Source organism: Ranitomeya variabilis, chromosome 3, assembly GCF_051348905.1.
Source record: "Ranitomeya variabilis isolate aRanVar5 chromosome 3, aRanVar5.hap1, whole genome shotgun sequence".
NCBI classification, from domain to species: domain Eukaryota; kingdom Metazoa; phylum Chordata; class Amphibia; order Anura; family Dendrobatidae; genus Ranitomeya; species Ranitomeya variabilis.
In genome coordinates, this window is record NC_135234.1 from 7,477,768 (window position 1) to 7,492,303 (window position 14,536).

The following is a 14,536-nucleotide window of genomic DNA, read 5'->3' on the forward strand; positions in this document are numbered from 1 at the left end:
ATCTGCTCGTGAAACACGAGACCCAGCACACCACCGGACATCTATTCTGGAGAGAGGAGAACCAATACACCACCCTGCATCTATTCTGGAGAGAGGATACCCAATACACCACCAGACATCTATTTGGGAGAGAGGAGACCCACCACACCACCTTGCATCTATTCTGGAGAGAAAAGACCTAATACACCACCCTGTATCTATTCTGGAGAGAGGAGATCCAATACACCACCTGGCATCTATTATGGATAGAGGAAATGCAATACACAACCTGGGCAACTATTCTGGAGAGAGGAGACCCAATACACCACCCTACATCTATTCTGGAGAGAGGAGACCCAATACACCCCTTTGCATCTATTTGGAGAAAGGAGACCCAATACACCACCCAACATCTATTCTTGAGAGAGGAGACCCAATACACCGCTTGGCATCTATTCTGGATAGAGGAGACCCAATACACCACCTGGCATCTATTCTGGAGAGAGAAGACCCAATACACCACCCTGACTATATTCTGAAGAGAGGAGGCCCAATACACCACCCTGCATCTATTCTGAAGAGAACAGACCAAATAGACAGCCCGGCATCTATTCTGGAGAGAGGAGATCCAGGACACCACCAGGCATCTATTCTGGAGAGAGGAGACCCAATGCACCACCTGAACATCTATTTGGAGAAAGGAGACCCAATACCCCATCCTACATCTATTCTTGGGAGAGGAGACCCAATACACCACCTGGCATCTATTCTGGAGAGAGAAGACCCAATACACCACCTGGCATCTATTCTGGAGAGAGGAAATCCAATACACAACCTGGGCAACTATTTTGGATTTTGGAGAGAGGAGACCCAATACACCACCCTACATCTATTCTTGAGAGAGGAGACCCAATACACCACCTGGCATCTATTCTGGAGAGAGAAGACCCAATACACCACCCTGCATCTATTCTGGAGAGTGGACACCCAATATATCACCAGACATCTATTCGGGAGAGAGGATACCCAATGCACAATCCTGCATCTATTCTGGAGAGAGGAGACAGAACCCATCACCCGGCATCTATATTCTAAGAGAAGACCCAGTGCACCACCTGAGCATCTATTCTCTTGAGAGGACGTGACCCACCATTCACTCAAGCATCATCTCATCAGATAGAAGAACCAACTACTCATTCGATTACACAGTGTCTATTCTGGGGATAGAAGACCCATCACACTGCCCAGGCATCAATCTTGAAGAGACCAAACCCAGGCCCAAGGATCTATTCTGGAGTGAGGAGACCCATCCAACCATCCTGACATCCATATTGGGCAGAGGAGACCAAACCCAACACTCAGGAGACCCAATTTACTGCCCAGCATTAAATGATCCATGGAGAGCGACTGACCTGCCGGATTCTTTGTGCAGGATGGTGACTCTTGGTGGTGCCCCTTTATGTTCCTGCTGATCTCCAGATTTGGTGTTACAGGTGAGGGTGAAGCTGCAGAGCTGTCCCGGCTGGACGGGCCGGAGACCTGGGTGCAGTCATGGAGGACACAAGGTCAGGAAACCTTATAAATGTGGTTCTATCACTGTTGGGAATGTGGAAGTGTATGAAGAGCTCACCTTGTCCACTGACCTGGCAGCTCCTAGGATCCACGCCCCCGCGTTGTACCGTGCCGTATACCTGGTACCCCTGGCACAGGCTGGCCTCTTCCTTGGCACTGAATTCAATTCTGTTGGACTCTGCTTGGTCCACTTGGCTGCAGTCTCCGCTGTTTAGTTCCTTCAAGCGGGCAATTACCAGGGCCTTAGAGCGAACAACATGGAGGTCTGGCCCATGATCCAGCAGGTCTTGGGTGAACGCGGTGGCTGTACCTAAGTCGGTCAGCTGCTGCCGTATTCGAGCTCGCTGCAGGCTCAGGGCTTGGTCTTTATGGCGCATTTCCTCCTCTATGTCCTGGAGAAGCCGGACCCTGTGCTCTTGAATGGCGCGTATGTATCCGTCTGTGAAGGCCACCACTTCCTTCCGCGCCAGGTCTGCACTTTTCGTTAGCTCCTCTCCAGCTTCTTGTACAGTGTGGAGTGCAGCGTCCAGTGCCTGCAGCTGAGGGCCACACTGCACTAAAGTGTCCTGCAGCTGCGCGCGATGCCTCCCTGCAACCTCCGAGACTGCACGGATATCGTGTCCTGAATGCTGCACCAGAGCGCAGTCCCGACAGGAGGGAAGAGCGCAGGACGCACAGAACAGGCGCAGCTCCTCCAGAGGATGCAGCGCGCAGGCGGGCGCCGGAGACAGAGAGGAGCCGGGAGGGAGGTCCCGCAGGGGCAGCACTGAGTGACCGCACGTCCGCTTCTGCCGCCTGTACAAAAACACAGGACAGATCTATTAGGAGATGGCCAGGAAATGTATCACGTCATAGGATTAGATACACGGCTCAGCAGTCAGTATCACACAGGAGAAAATTAGATACACGGCTCAGCAGACAGTATCACACAGGAGAGGATTAGATACACGGCTCAGCAGTCAGTATCACACAGGAGAGGATTAGATACACAGCTCAGCAGTCAGTATCACACAGGAGAGGATTAGATACACGGCTCAGCAGTCAGTTTCACACAGGAGAGGATTAGATACACAGCTCAGCAGATAGTATCACACAGGAGAGGATTAGATACACAGCTCAGCAGTCAGTATCACACAGGATAGCATTAGATACACGGCTCAGCAGTCAGTATCACACAGGAGAGGATTAGATACACGGTTCAGCAGTCAGTATCACACAGGAGAGGATTAGATACACAGCTCAGCAGTCAGTATCACACAGGATAGGATTAGATACACAGCTCAGCAGTCAGTATCACACAGGATAGGATTAGATACACAGCTCAGCAGACAGTATCACACAGGAGAGGATTAGATACACGGCTCAGCAGTCAGTATCACACAGGATAGGATTAGATACACGGCTCAGCAGTCAGTATCACACAGGATAGGATTAGATACACGGCTCAGCAGACAGTATCACACAGGAGAGGATTAGATACACGGCTCAGCAGTCAGTATCACACAGGATAGGATTAGATACACGGCTCAGCAGACAGTATCACACAGGAGAGGATTAGATACACGGCTCAGCAGTCAGTATCACACAGGAGAGGATTAGATACACGGCTCAGCAGTCAGTATCACACAGGAGAGGATTAGATACACGGCTCAGCAGACAGTATCACACAGGAGAGGATTAGATACACGGCTCAGCAGTCAGTATCACACAGGACAGGATTAGATACACGGCTCAGCAGTCAGTATCACACAGGAGAGGATTAGATACACGGCTCAGCAGACAGTATCACACAGGAGAGGATTAGATACACGGCTCAGCAGACAGTATCACACAGGAGAGGATTAGATACACAGCTCAGCAGACAGTATCACACAGGAGAGGATTAGATACACGGCTCAGCAGTCAGTATCACACAGGAGAGGATTAGATACATGGCTCAGCAGACAGTATCACACAGGATAGGATTAGATACACGGCTCAGCAGTCAGTATCACACAGGAGAGGATTAGATACACGGCTCAGCAGTCAGTATCACACAGGAGAGGATTAGATACACGGCTCAGCAGACAGTATCACACAGGATAGGATTAGATACACAGCTCAGCAGTCAGTATCACACAGGAGAGGATTAGATACACGGCTCAGCAGTCAGTATCACACAGGAGAGGATTAGATACACGGCTCAGCAGACAGTATCACACAGGAGAGGATTAGATACACGGCTCAGCAGTCAGTATCACACAGGAGAGGATTAGATACACGGCTCAGCAGACAGTATCACACAGGAGAGGATTAGATACACGGCTCAGCAGTCGGTATCACACAGGAGAGGATTAGATACACAGCTCAGCAGACGGTATCACAAAGGACAGGAGTAGATACACGGCTCAGCAGTCAGTATCACACAGGAGAGGATTAGATACACGGCTCAGCAGACAGTATCACACAGGATAGGATTAGATACACGGCTCAGCAGTCAGTATCACACAGGATAGGATTAGATACACGGCTCAGCAGACAGTATCACACAGGAGAGGATTAGATACACGGCTCAGCAGTCAGTATCACACAGGAGAGGATTAGATACACGGCTCAGCAGTCAGTATCACACAGGAGAGGATTAGATACACGGCTCAGCAGACAGTATCACACAGGAGAGGATTAGATACACGGCTCAGCAGTCAGTATCACACAGGAGAGGATTAGATACACGGCTCAGCAGACAGTATCACACAGGATAGGATTAGATACACGGCTCAGCAGACAGTATCACACAGGAGAGGATTAGATACACAGCTCAGCAGTCAGTATCACACAGGACAGGATTAGATACACGGCTCAGCAGTCAGTATCACACAGGAGAGGATTAGATACACGGCTCAGCAGTCAGTATCACACAGGATAGGATTAGATACACGGCTCAGCAGTCAGTATCACACAGGAGAGGATTAGATACACGGCTCAGCAGTCAGTATCACACAGGACAGGATTAGATACACGGCTCAGCAGACAGTATTACACAGGAGAGGAATAGATGCACGGCTCAGCAGACAGTATCACACAGGAGAGGATTAGATACACGGCTCAGCAGACAGTATCACACAGGATAGGATTAGATACACGGCTCAGCAGTCAGTATCACACAGGAGAGAATTAGATACACGGCTCAGCAGTCAGTATCACACAGGAGAGGATTAGATACACGGCTCAGCAGTCAGTATCACACAGGACAGGATTAGATACACGGCTCAGCAGTCAGTATCACACAGGAGAGGATTAGATACACGGCTCAGCAGACAGTATCACACAGGAGAGGATTAGATACACGGCTCAGCAGACAGTATCACACAGGAGAGGATTAGATACACGGCTCAGCAGTCAGTATCACACAGGAGAGGATTAGATACACGGCTCAGCAGTCAGTATCACACAGGAGAGGATTAGATACACGGCTCAGCAGACAGTATCACACAGGAGAGGATTAGATACACGGCTCAGCAGTCAGTATCACACAGGACAGGATTAGATACACGGCTCAGCAGTCAGTATCACACAGGAGAGGATTAGATACACGGCTCAGCAGACAGTATCACACAGGAGAGGATTAGATACACGGCTCAGCAGACAGTATCACACAGGAGAGGATTAGATACACAGCTCAGCAGACAGTATCACACAGGAGAGGATTAGATACACGGCTCAGCAGACAGTATCACACAGGAGAGGATTAGATACACGGCTCAGCAGTCAGTATCACACAGGACAGGATTAGATACACGGCTCAGCAGTCAGTATCACACAGGAGAGGATTAGATACACGGCTCAGCAGACAGTATCACACAGGATAGCATTAGATACACGGCTCAGCAGTCAGTATCACACAGGATAGGATTAGATACACAGCTCAGCAGTCAGTATCACACAGGAGAGGATTAGATACACGGCTCAGCAGTCAGTATCACACAGGAGAGGATTAGATACACAGCTCAGCAGACAGTATCACACAGGATAGGATTAGATACACGGCTCAGCAGACAGTATCACACAGGATAGGATTAGATACACGGCTCAGCAGACAGTATCACACAGGAGAGGATTAGATACACGGCTCAGCAGACAGTATCACACAGGAGAGGATTAGATACACAGCTCAGCAGACAGTATCACACAGGGTAGGATTAGATACACAGCTCAGCAGTCAGTGTCACACAGGAGAGGATTAGATACACGGCTCAGCAGTCAGTATCACACAGGATAGGATTAGATACACAGCTCAGCAGTCAGTATCACACAGGATAGGATTAGATACACAGCTCAGCAGTCAGTATCACACAGGAGAGGATTAGATACACAGCTCAGCAGTCAGTATCACACAGGAGAGGATTAGATACACGGCTCAGCAGTCAGTATCACACAGGATAGGATTAGATACACAGCTCAGCAGTCAGTATCACACAGGAGAGGATTAGATACACGGCTCAGCAGTCAGTATCACACAGGATAGGATTAGATACACAGCTCAGCAGTCAGTATCACACAGGAGAGGATTAGATACACGGCTCAGCAGTCAGTATCACACAGGAGAGGATTAGATACACGGCTCAGCAGACAGTATCACACAGGATAGGATTAGATACACGGCTCAGCAGTCAGTATCACACAGGAGAGGATTAGATACACGGCTCAGCAGTCAGTATCACACAGGAGAGGATTAGATACACGGCTCAGCAGTCAGTATCACACAGGACAGGATTAGATACACGGCTCAGCAGACAGTATCACACAGGAGAGGATTAGATACACGGCTCAGCAGACAGTATCACACAGGAGAGGATTAGATACACAGCTCAGCAGACAGTATCACACAGGAGAGGATTAGATACACGGCTCAGCAGTCAGTATCACACAGGAGAGGATTAGATACACGGCTCAGCTGACAGTATCACACAGGAGAGGATTAGATACACGGCTCAGCAGTCAGTATCACACAGGACAGGATTAGATACACGGCTCAGCAGTCAGTATCACACAGGAGAGGATTAGATACACGGCTCAGCAGACAGTATCACACAGGATAGCATTAGATACACAGCTCAGCAGTCAGTATCACACAGGAGAGGATTAGATACACGGCTCAGCAGTCAGTATCACACAGGAGAGGATTAGATACACAGCTCAGCAGTCAGTATCACACAGGAGAGGATTAGATACACGGCTCAGCAGACAGTATCACACAGGATAGCATTAGATACACAGCTCAGCAGTCAGTATCACACAGGAGAGGATTAGATACACGGCTCAGCAGTCAGTATCACACAGGATAGCATTAGATACACAGCTCAGCAGTCAGTATCACACAGGAGAGGATTAGATACACGGCTCAGCAGTCAGTATCACACAGGAGAGGATTAGATACACAGCTCAGCAGACAGTATCACACAGGAGAGGATTAGATACACGGCTCAGCAGTCAGTATCACACAGGAGAGGAGTAGATACACAGCTCAGCAGTCAGTATCACACAGGAGAGGATTAGATACACGGCTCAGCAGACAGTATCACACAGGATAGGATTAGATACACAGCTCAGCAGTCAGTATCACACAGGAGAGGATTAGATACACGGCTCAGCAGTCAGTATCACACAGGAGAGGATTAGATACACGGCTCAGCAGTCAGTATCACACAGGAGAGGATTAGATACACGGCTCAGCAGACAGTATCACACAGGATAGGACTAGATACACGGCTCAGCAGTCAGTATCACACAGGAGAGGATTAGATACACGGCTCAGCAGTCAGTATCACACAGGATAGGACTAGATACACGGCTCAGCAGTCAGTATCACACAGGAGAGGATTAGATACACGGCTCAGCAGTCAGTATCACACAGGAGAGGATTAGATACACAGCTCAGCAGTCAGTATCACACAGGAGAGGATTAGATACACAGCTCAGCAGTCAGTATCACACAGGAGAGGATTAGATACACAGCTCAGCAGTCAGTATCACACAGGAGAGGATTAGATGCACTTCTATGGGACTTGCTGCTCGGTTGCACCCGGAGTTGTCTATGGGGGGCGATACATGGAATCAGAAATCCCATTCACTATAAGCCATTCTTGGCCCCCATAAAGATGTATCATGGAATTACTCAGCGGAGGGCATCGAGCCCACGAGGGGCCCCGAGATTCTGGACCTGAGTGCAGCTGCCAATATCAGACCGGGGCCAGTGATCGGGATCCCCCCGGCCCCCCACCATCAGCTGCGGGCAGAGACATATGTGATAAGGAAATGTGCACGAGAAAGCAGAAATGAAACAAGTGAAAAGTATCGAAAAGATTGAGAAATGTGGGGAGTGAAGTAACCGGGTGGGGAGCGCCCTGCGGGGATCACTGGGGAACTCCAAAAAATAACACCTGCTAATAATAATCCCAAAATTCCCCGCGCCCCGAGCGCTGGCGGACGGAGCACCCAGAGACACAGCCCAAGATAGAGGTGTAGGGATCGTGGAAGGGTCGAGTAGGGATCGTGTAATGATCGAGTAGGGATTGTGTAGGGATCGAGTAGGGATTGTGTAGGGATCGAGGCCGCCCTGCCCCCGCTCTGGCAGCTACATGGTTACAGCGACCCTCTCTTCGCCACGTTTTACACCGACCTTGCTGAGCTGAACAGCTCCTATCATGCGACACGTCTCCTCTGACGGCGATTTCCTGCAGGACATTACTGACGTTATTCTACACTTAACCCCTAAAAAACTGATAATTAAAAAATAAACTCTAAAAAAAGTCCAAAATATTAATAGGGTTCCAGTTGATGAAATATCACCGCCATATAATCTGCGCCTGCCTCTGATGTCTATAACGACCCGTGTTCTGTACCACACGGCCTCCACTCTGGTGCTGAACTGGTTAAGTCTGCAGTCAGATTATTGTCTTGATGGTTCATCTACAGTATAATGCCGTTTGTTCCCAAAGCAAATCCTGACACCTGACTGGTCCTGTCTGGGGATGAGCAGAGCCGTGGAAGTTCAGGTTTGGAGGGTTCAGCTGAAATTTACTGCAAAGTTCGGTTCGGGTACCAGAACTTGATCTCGAACCCCACATAAATCAACGGGACGTGAGAGACTGAGCAGCAGTAGTAGATGCTGCTCAGTGTCTCTGCTGGATGGCAGGCTGTATGGTCACATCATGCAGCCATGCAGCCTGCCATCTAGATGTAGCAGAGCTAGACCAAATGGATTATTATCTTCTAAGTGGACAGGTGAGGACTATTGTTTATTATTTTAATTCTCTTGCAGGGGAAAATGGCGTCACTGGTATGGGCGATGACGCAAGTATGGTTTAAGATTTAAACTGTATTCCTCTTCTCATCATGTGCTTCATCTCTCTTCTGTGCTTTTCTTCGCTCTGTGCCTCTCACCTATCCTCTCCACTCTACTCTCCTCATGTATACTGAGCACTCCTCCCCATCAACCCTTTCTCTATCGCCTGCTCCTTTCATCAGGTGCTCCTCTCCTAAGCTACACCCTTTAGTCTGTGCTGCTGCTCTGCTCTATGCTCTTCACTCTATGCTTCTCACCTATACTAAGCAGCCCCCCTTGTCTGCTCTTCCCCATCCTGTGTTCCTGCTTTATCCCCCCCACCTTATCCTGTGCCTCTCCAGTATCCCTTGCTCCTCTTCTCATCCTATGCTCTTCGCTCTGTGCTTCTCACCTATCCTCTTATCACTCTATGCTACTCCCCATCCTAATGTCACACTTCTGTCAGAAGCAAGACAACACATGGCGAAACCGAAGGGAAGGGGAGCACTGCCACTAGGAAAAGATTACATATGCCCTTCGCTACCCTAAGCTCCCCAGATGGGTTCTTTCACCCCATGCAATGATCACACTTCTATCCCTTCCTTCCCTGAGAAAGACCGTGACTAGTGCATCGTGCAGCAGGAATACTAGACCTGCTCTAACATAAAGACAAAAAAGAGAAACAAGGATAAAAGCAGCAATCACTCAAAGTATTCCCAGACTACAGAAAGGGAAAAGGGGAAGGAAAAAATGAGATAATGTAAAAAAAACACTCAAACTTCCAAACATCTCCAGAGACAACTCCTTAATGATCTCCCTTCACACAGCTCACCCCTCCAGCTCCAAACCAGGTTATAGCAAGCTATCACTGGCAACTACTCAAGCTAAGAGGCGAGTACTTATACCAGAGGGGTGTGGAGAACTCAGAACAGCTGAGATAACTCTGGATGGAGAGCTCTAGGAGGCAAACTGCTCAACCCTTGCAACAACAGAGCAAGAAAAATCTGCACAACTGGAAAGCAAAGCAGAGCCAACCAGTTCAGATGCATGTATAGCCACCTGTGCTTTTTGTTCTGTGCTTCTCACCTATCATCTTTTTATTTTATACTGCCCCTCTCATCCTGTACTCTTTTTCAGCATATCTTACTGCCCTTTTACCTATTCTGTTCTTCTCTATCCTGTGCTCATCTCATCATGTGCTCCTCATCTATCCTCTGCTCTTTGCCTCTCACCTATCCTTTCTTGCCTCTATGCTCCGCTCCTATACTGAGCTCTTCCTCTCATCCTGTGCTCCTCTCCTATACTGTGCTCCTTTTCATCATGCCCCCCATTCCTATCCTATACTCTTCTCTTCGCTCTGTGCCTATCATCTTTTCTCTTTTCCCTCTATTCTCGGCTCCTATACTGAGCTCTTCCTCTCATCCTGTGCTCCACTCCTATACTGACCTCCTCCTCTCATCCTGTGCTCCACTCCCATACTGTGCTACTCCTTTCTTCCCTCTATGCTCCACTCCTATACTGAGCTCTTCCTCTCATCTTATGCTCCTCTCCCATATGGAGATCCTCCTCTCTTCTCTCTATGCTGTGCTAATATACTGTGCTTCTCTCTTCCCTCTATGCTCTGCTCCTATACTATACTCCTCCTCTCTTCCCTCTATGCTCCACTCCTATACTGTGCTCCTCCTCTTTCCTCTATTCTCTGCTCCTTGTGAGGCAGTGACCGGTGTCACAGGTAGGGGTCACTATGTGTCCCCCAGGATGTGCTCAGAAGTGTTTTGAGGTCATGGGAGTGCATTGCAGTCACAGGCGTAGCTGTGATTGCAAAGCAAAATAAAAAGTAAGTGTTAGCCCAGGGCACATTTAAGAAAACCTGCTGGGCTTTTGTGTTTTGAAAGCTACAGAATGGTAGTCGTGCAGTCCATTTCATTCCTGGTTGAGTTTTCCATGTGGCTAAAGGCCACAGATTCCAGATAAAAACCCTGCAGTATAGAGTTTGGGTGTGTCAGGTTCAGTGTCAGTCTGGTGTTTGGAGGAGTACAGAGCAGTCTGCTCTGTAGAGCTCCACCTCTGTGAGGCAACACAGGCAAGAGGAGCCAAACAGCAATGGGAGCTGAGAGGTCAGGCACCCACAGCATACACAGCGGAGCAGTCGCCCATGGCAACCTGTCTCGGAGGTGGACTGGCATGTTTATCGGCTGCAAACTGGAGGATATGGTTCCTGGCTGTGATCTGGATGATATCATGTACTGTGTTTTGCTGCGAATTAAACATTAAAGATACTTTTGTTTTGAACTTTGCTGGGTCACTGCCTTATCACTGCATAGTGTGCTGCCGCTGCACTAGATCCTATACTGTGCTCTTCCTCTCTTCCCTCTATGCTCCGCTACTATACTGAGCTCCTCCTCTCTTCCCTCTTTGCTCTGCTAATATACTGTGCTCTTTTCCTCCTTCCATGCTTCACTCCTATACTAAGCTCCTCCTCTTATATGCTACATGCCTATACTGAGCTCTCTTCCCTCTATGCTCCACTCCTATACTGAGCTCCTCCTCTCTTCCCTCTATGCTCTTCTATACTGTGCTCTTCTCTTCCCTCTATGCTCCTCTCCTATACTGAGCTCCTCCTCTCATCCTGTGCTCCACTCCTATACTGTGCTCTTCCTCTCTTCCCTCTATGCTCCACTCCTATACTGAGCTCCTCCTCTCTTCCCTCTATGCTCTTCTATACTGTGCTCTTCTTCTCTTCCCTCTATGCTCCACTCCTATACTGTGTTCCTCCTCTCTTCCCTCTATGCTCCTCTCCTATACTGAGCTCCTCCTCTCATCCTGTGCTCCACTCCTATACTATGCTCTTCCTCTCTTCCCTCTATGCTCCACTCCTATACTGAGCTACTCCTCTCTTCCCTCTATGCTCTTCTCCTATACTGTGCTCATCTTCTCTTCCCTCTATGCTCCACTCCTATACTGTGTTCCTACTCTCTTCCCTCTATGCTCCTCTCCTATACTGAGCTCCTCCTCTCATCCTGTGCTCCACACCTATATTGAGCTCCTCCTCTCTTCCTTCTATGCTCCGCTCCTATACTGAGTTCCTCCTCTCATCCTATGCACCACTCCTATACTGTGTTCCTCCTCTCTTCCCTCTATGCTCCACTCCTATACTGTGCTCCACTCCTATACTGAGCTCTTCCTCTCATCCTGTGCTCCACTCCTATACTGAGCTCCTCCTCCCTTCCCTCTATGCTCTGCTGCTATACTGTGCTTCTTCTCTCTTACTCTATGCTCAGCTGCTATACTGTGCTCCTCCTCTCTTCCCTCTATGCTCCATTCCTGTACTGTGCTCCTCCTCTCTTCCCTCTATGCTCCGCTCCTATACTGAGCTCCTCCTCTCTTCCCTCTATGCTCCATTCCTGTACTGTGCTCCTCCTCTCTTCCCTCTATGCTCCACTCCTATACTGTGCTCCTCCTCTCTTCCCTCTATGCTCCACTCCTATACTGAGCTCTTCCTCTCATCCTGTGCTCCACTCCTATACTGGTGCTTCTCCTCTCTTCCCTCTATGCTGTGCTGCTATACTGTGCTCCATTTCATCATGCCCTCCACCCCTATCCTATACTCTTCTTCGCTCTGTGCCTCTCATCTTTCCTCTCCTCCCTTTATGCTCCTCTCCCATACCCATCTCCTCCCCCCTTTTTGTGCCTCTGCCCTATCCTTTGTTCTACCTATCCTGCGCTTTTCTTCTTCATCTTGTGCCATGTATTACATGTCTTATTACAGTTGTCTGAGATATGTAGAAACCTGCACACGAGCCGCAGTAGCGCTAAAGTATGAAATAATACCGTACGTTTCGGTGGTGAGCGGTGCTGGAACTACTTTATTAGGCATTTTTTGTGCCTTATAAAAAATGTGTGATTGCAAAACTCCCCATTTTGTTAATGGCACACACCAGTAATTTTTTGGCTGGGGTAGGGTGTTTAAAAAAAATGGTCTAAAAATAACCAAGAAGTGGTGTAAACGGTATCTAAGACATCTAGCACACATAGGAGGGTCTGTTGTAAAGCTGTGCAGTCTAAAATGCAGGCAGGACCGTGAATCTGCTCCTAAACCTGCAGACCACCCCATGCCTTTTTCCCATCATCACTCTTTTCTCACCTGTGTGCCAGGAAGCAGAACTCGCACATGGTCACACTGCAGTCTTGGCACCGCTTCTCTCCCTTACCGTCTCCGCACAGATCACATGATATCTCATCTCCACCACAACGAAGCCGCTCGAGCAGCACCTCTGTCTGTGCCAGCAGGTCCGGTAATAGGTCTCTGATGCCTCCGGGTGGTAGGGTCACTTCGGAGTCACACACCGGGCACAGGACACTTTGCTGGGCCAATAGCTTCTGCCCTCGCTCCAGCGTGCTGAAGGGTTCTAGGCTTCGGAGGCAGCGCATACACAGAGTGTGTAGACAGGGCAGGACTCGAGGGTCCGAGAACAGGTCGTGGCACTGTGGACAGCGAGACCGGCATTTGATTGTCGCCACATCCTCCGGAGGGCAATGTACCTGCGCCATGGATCCCGCCGACAACTCCTGAAATGTCTGTGGTTAGAAGTAGTAGAAAAGTGAAGAACAGAAGTTTGGTTCTAGGTGCTCCTAGGTGCAGGGCACAGTTCTAGACTGCAGTGGGTGCAGACTGCAGAGCACAGGACATGAGCAGGGGATGAGACGTCTGCTGGGCCAGGCCTCAGTCACTGAGTGCACCCTGCTAATCCACTCCCAGGAAGTGTAAAGAGTCTGGACACAGGTCACACACTGATCCGGACAGACCAGACGGTGCTGCAGCCGTGCAGGCAGAACGGCCAAATCCTGAGCACATTCCCGGAATTCCAGTCCTCGGCTCTGTGAACTTACCCTGCCCCCGCCCTGCTGCTGGAGGTCACCCAACTCCATGAGTACCTGCAGCGCCCCCACATCTCAGAGATAGGCTGACAACGCCTACAAGCCCATATATATATATATATATATATATACTGTATATACAATTGAAACCAGAAGTTTCCATCCACTATATATAGACACATCTGCAGGTTTTTCTCAATATCGGACATGAGATCAGAATAAACCTTCCCCGTTTTAGGACACTAAGGATTACCATAATTATTAATATTTGCCAAATGCCAGAATAATGAGAAAGTTTTAAGGCATTTTTATTACTTACCTCAAAGTCAAAAGTTTACATCCAGTTCCTTAGTATTTGGTGCCATTGCCCTTACACTGAATGACTTGGGTCAGACGTTTGGGATCTCCTTCCCACAAGCTTCTCACAATAGTTGGTCGGAATGTGGGCCAATTCCTCTTAACACTGGTGTAACTGATCCATGTGTGTAGGTTGCCTTGCTCGCTTTGCTCATAAATTTTAACTAGGATTGAGATCAGGGCTTTATGATGGCTGCACCAAAATATGCAAATTGCCTCTTCTGAGAAAAAGAGGACTTAAACTCTATTGTTGGAAGTAGCGATCCTACAAGTCACAATCAACCCTTTAATGAGTCGTGCAATATGACAGGATAAAAGCCAAATCAGTATCTCAATTCGCAGACACGGTGTTGGCCCTCGTCACCAAAATATTCACTTTGTTATCCTGAAGCCACTTTGTTACCATCTTGACAGTGTGCTTCGGGTTATTGTCCATTTGGAAGACCC

General features: G+C 48.7%; 1 protein-coding gene across 1 annotated transcript in view; it reads right to left on the bottom strand.

Moving 5' to 3' along the window:
• TRIM45 (tripartite motif containing 45) overlaps positions 1-13,731 on the bottom strand; it is a 34,356-nt gene extending 20,625 nt beyond the window's left edge. The window contains exons 1-3 of the mRNA XM_077293590.1: positions 12,999-13,731; positions 1,610-2,346; positions 1,392-1,518 (exon numbers count right to left, since the gene is read on the bottom strand). Coding sequence (XP_077149705.1) covers positions 1,392-1,518; positions 1,610-2,346; positions 12,999-13,405 — 1,271 coding nt within the window. The 5' untranslated portion in view covers positions 13,406-13,731. The remainder of the gene's footprint in view (positions 1-1,391; positions 1,519-1,609; positions 2,347-12,998) is intronic.
• Between the last annotated feature and the right edge of the window lie 805 nt (positions 13,732-14,536).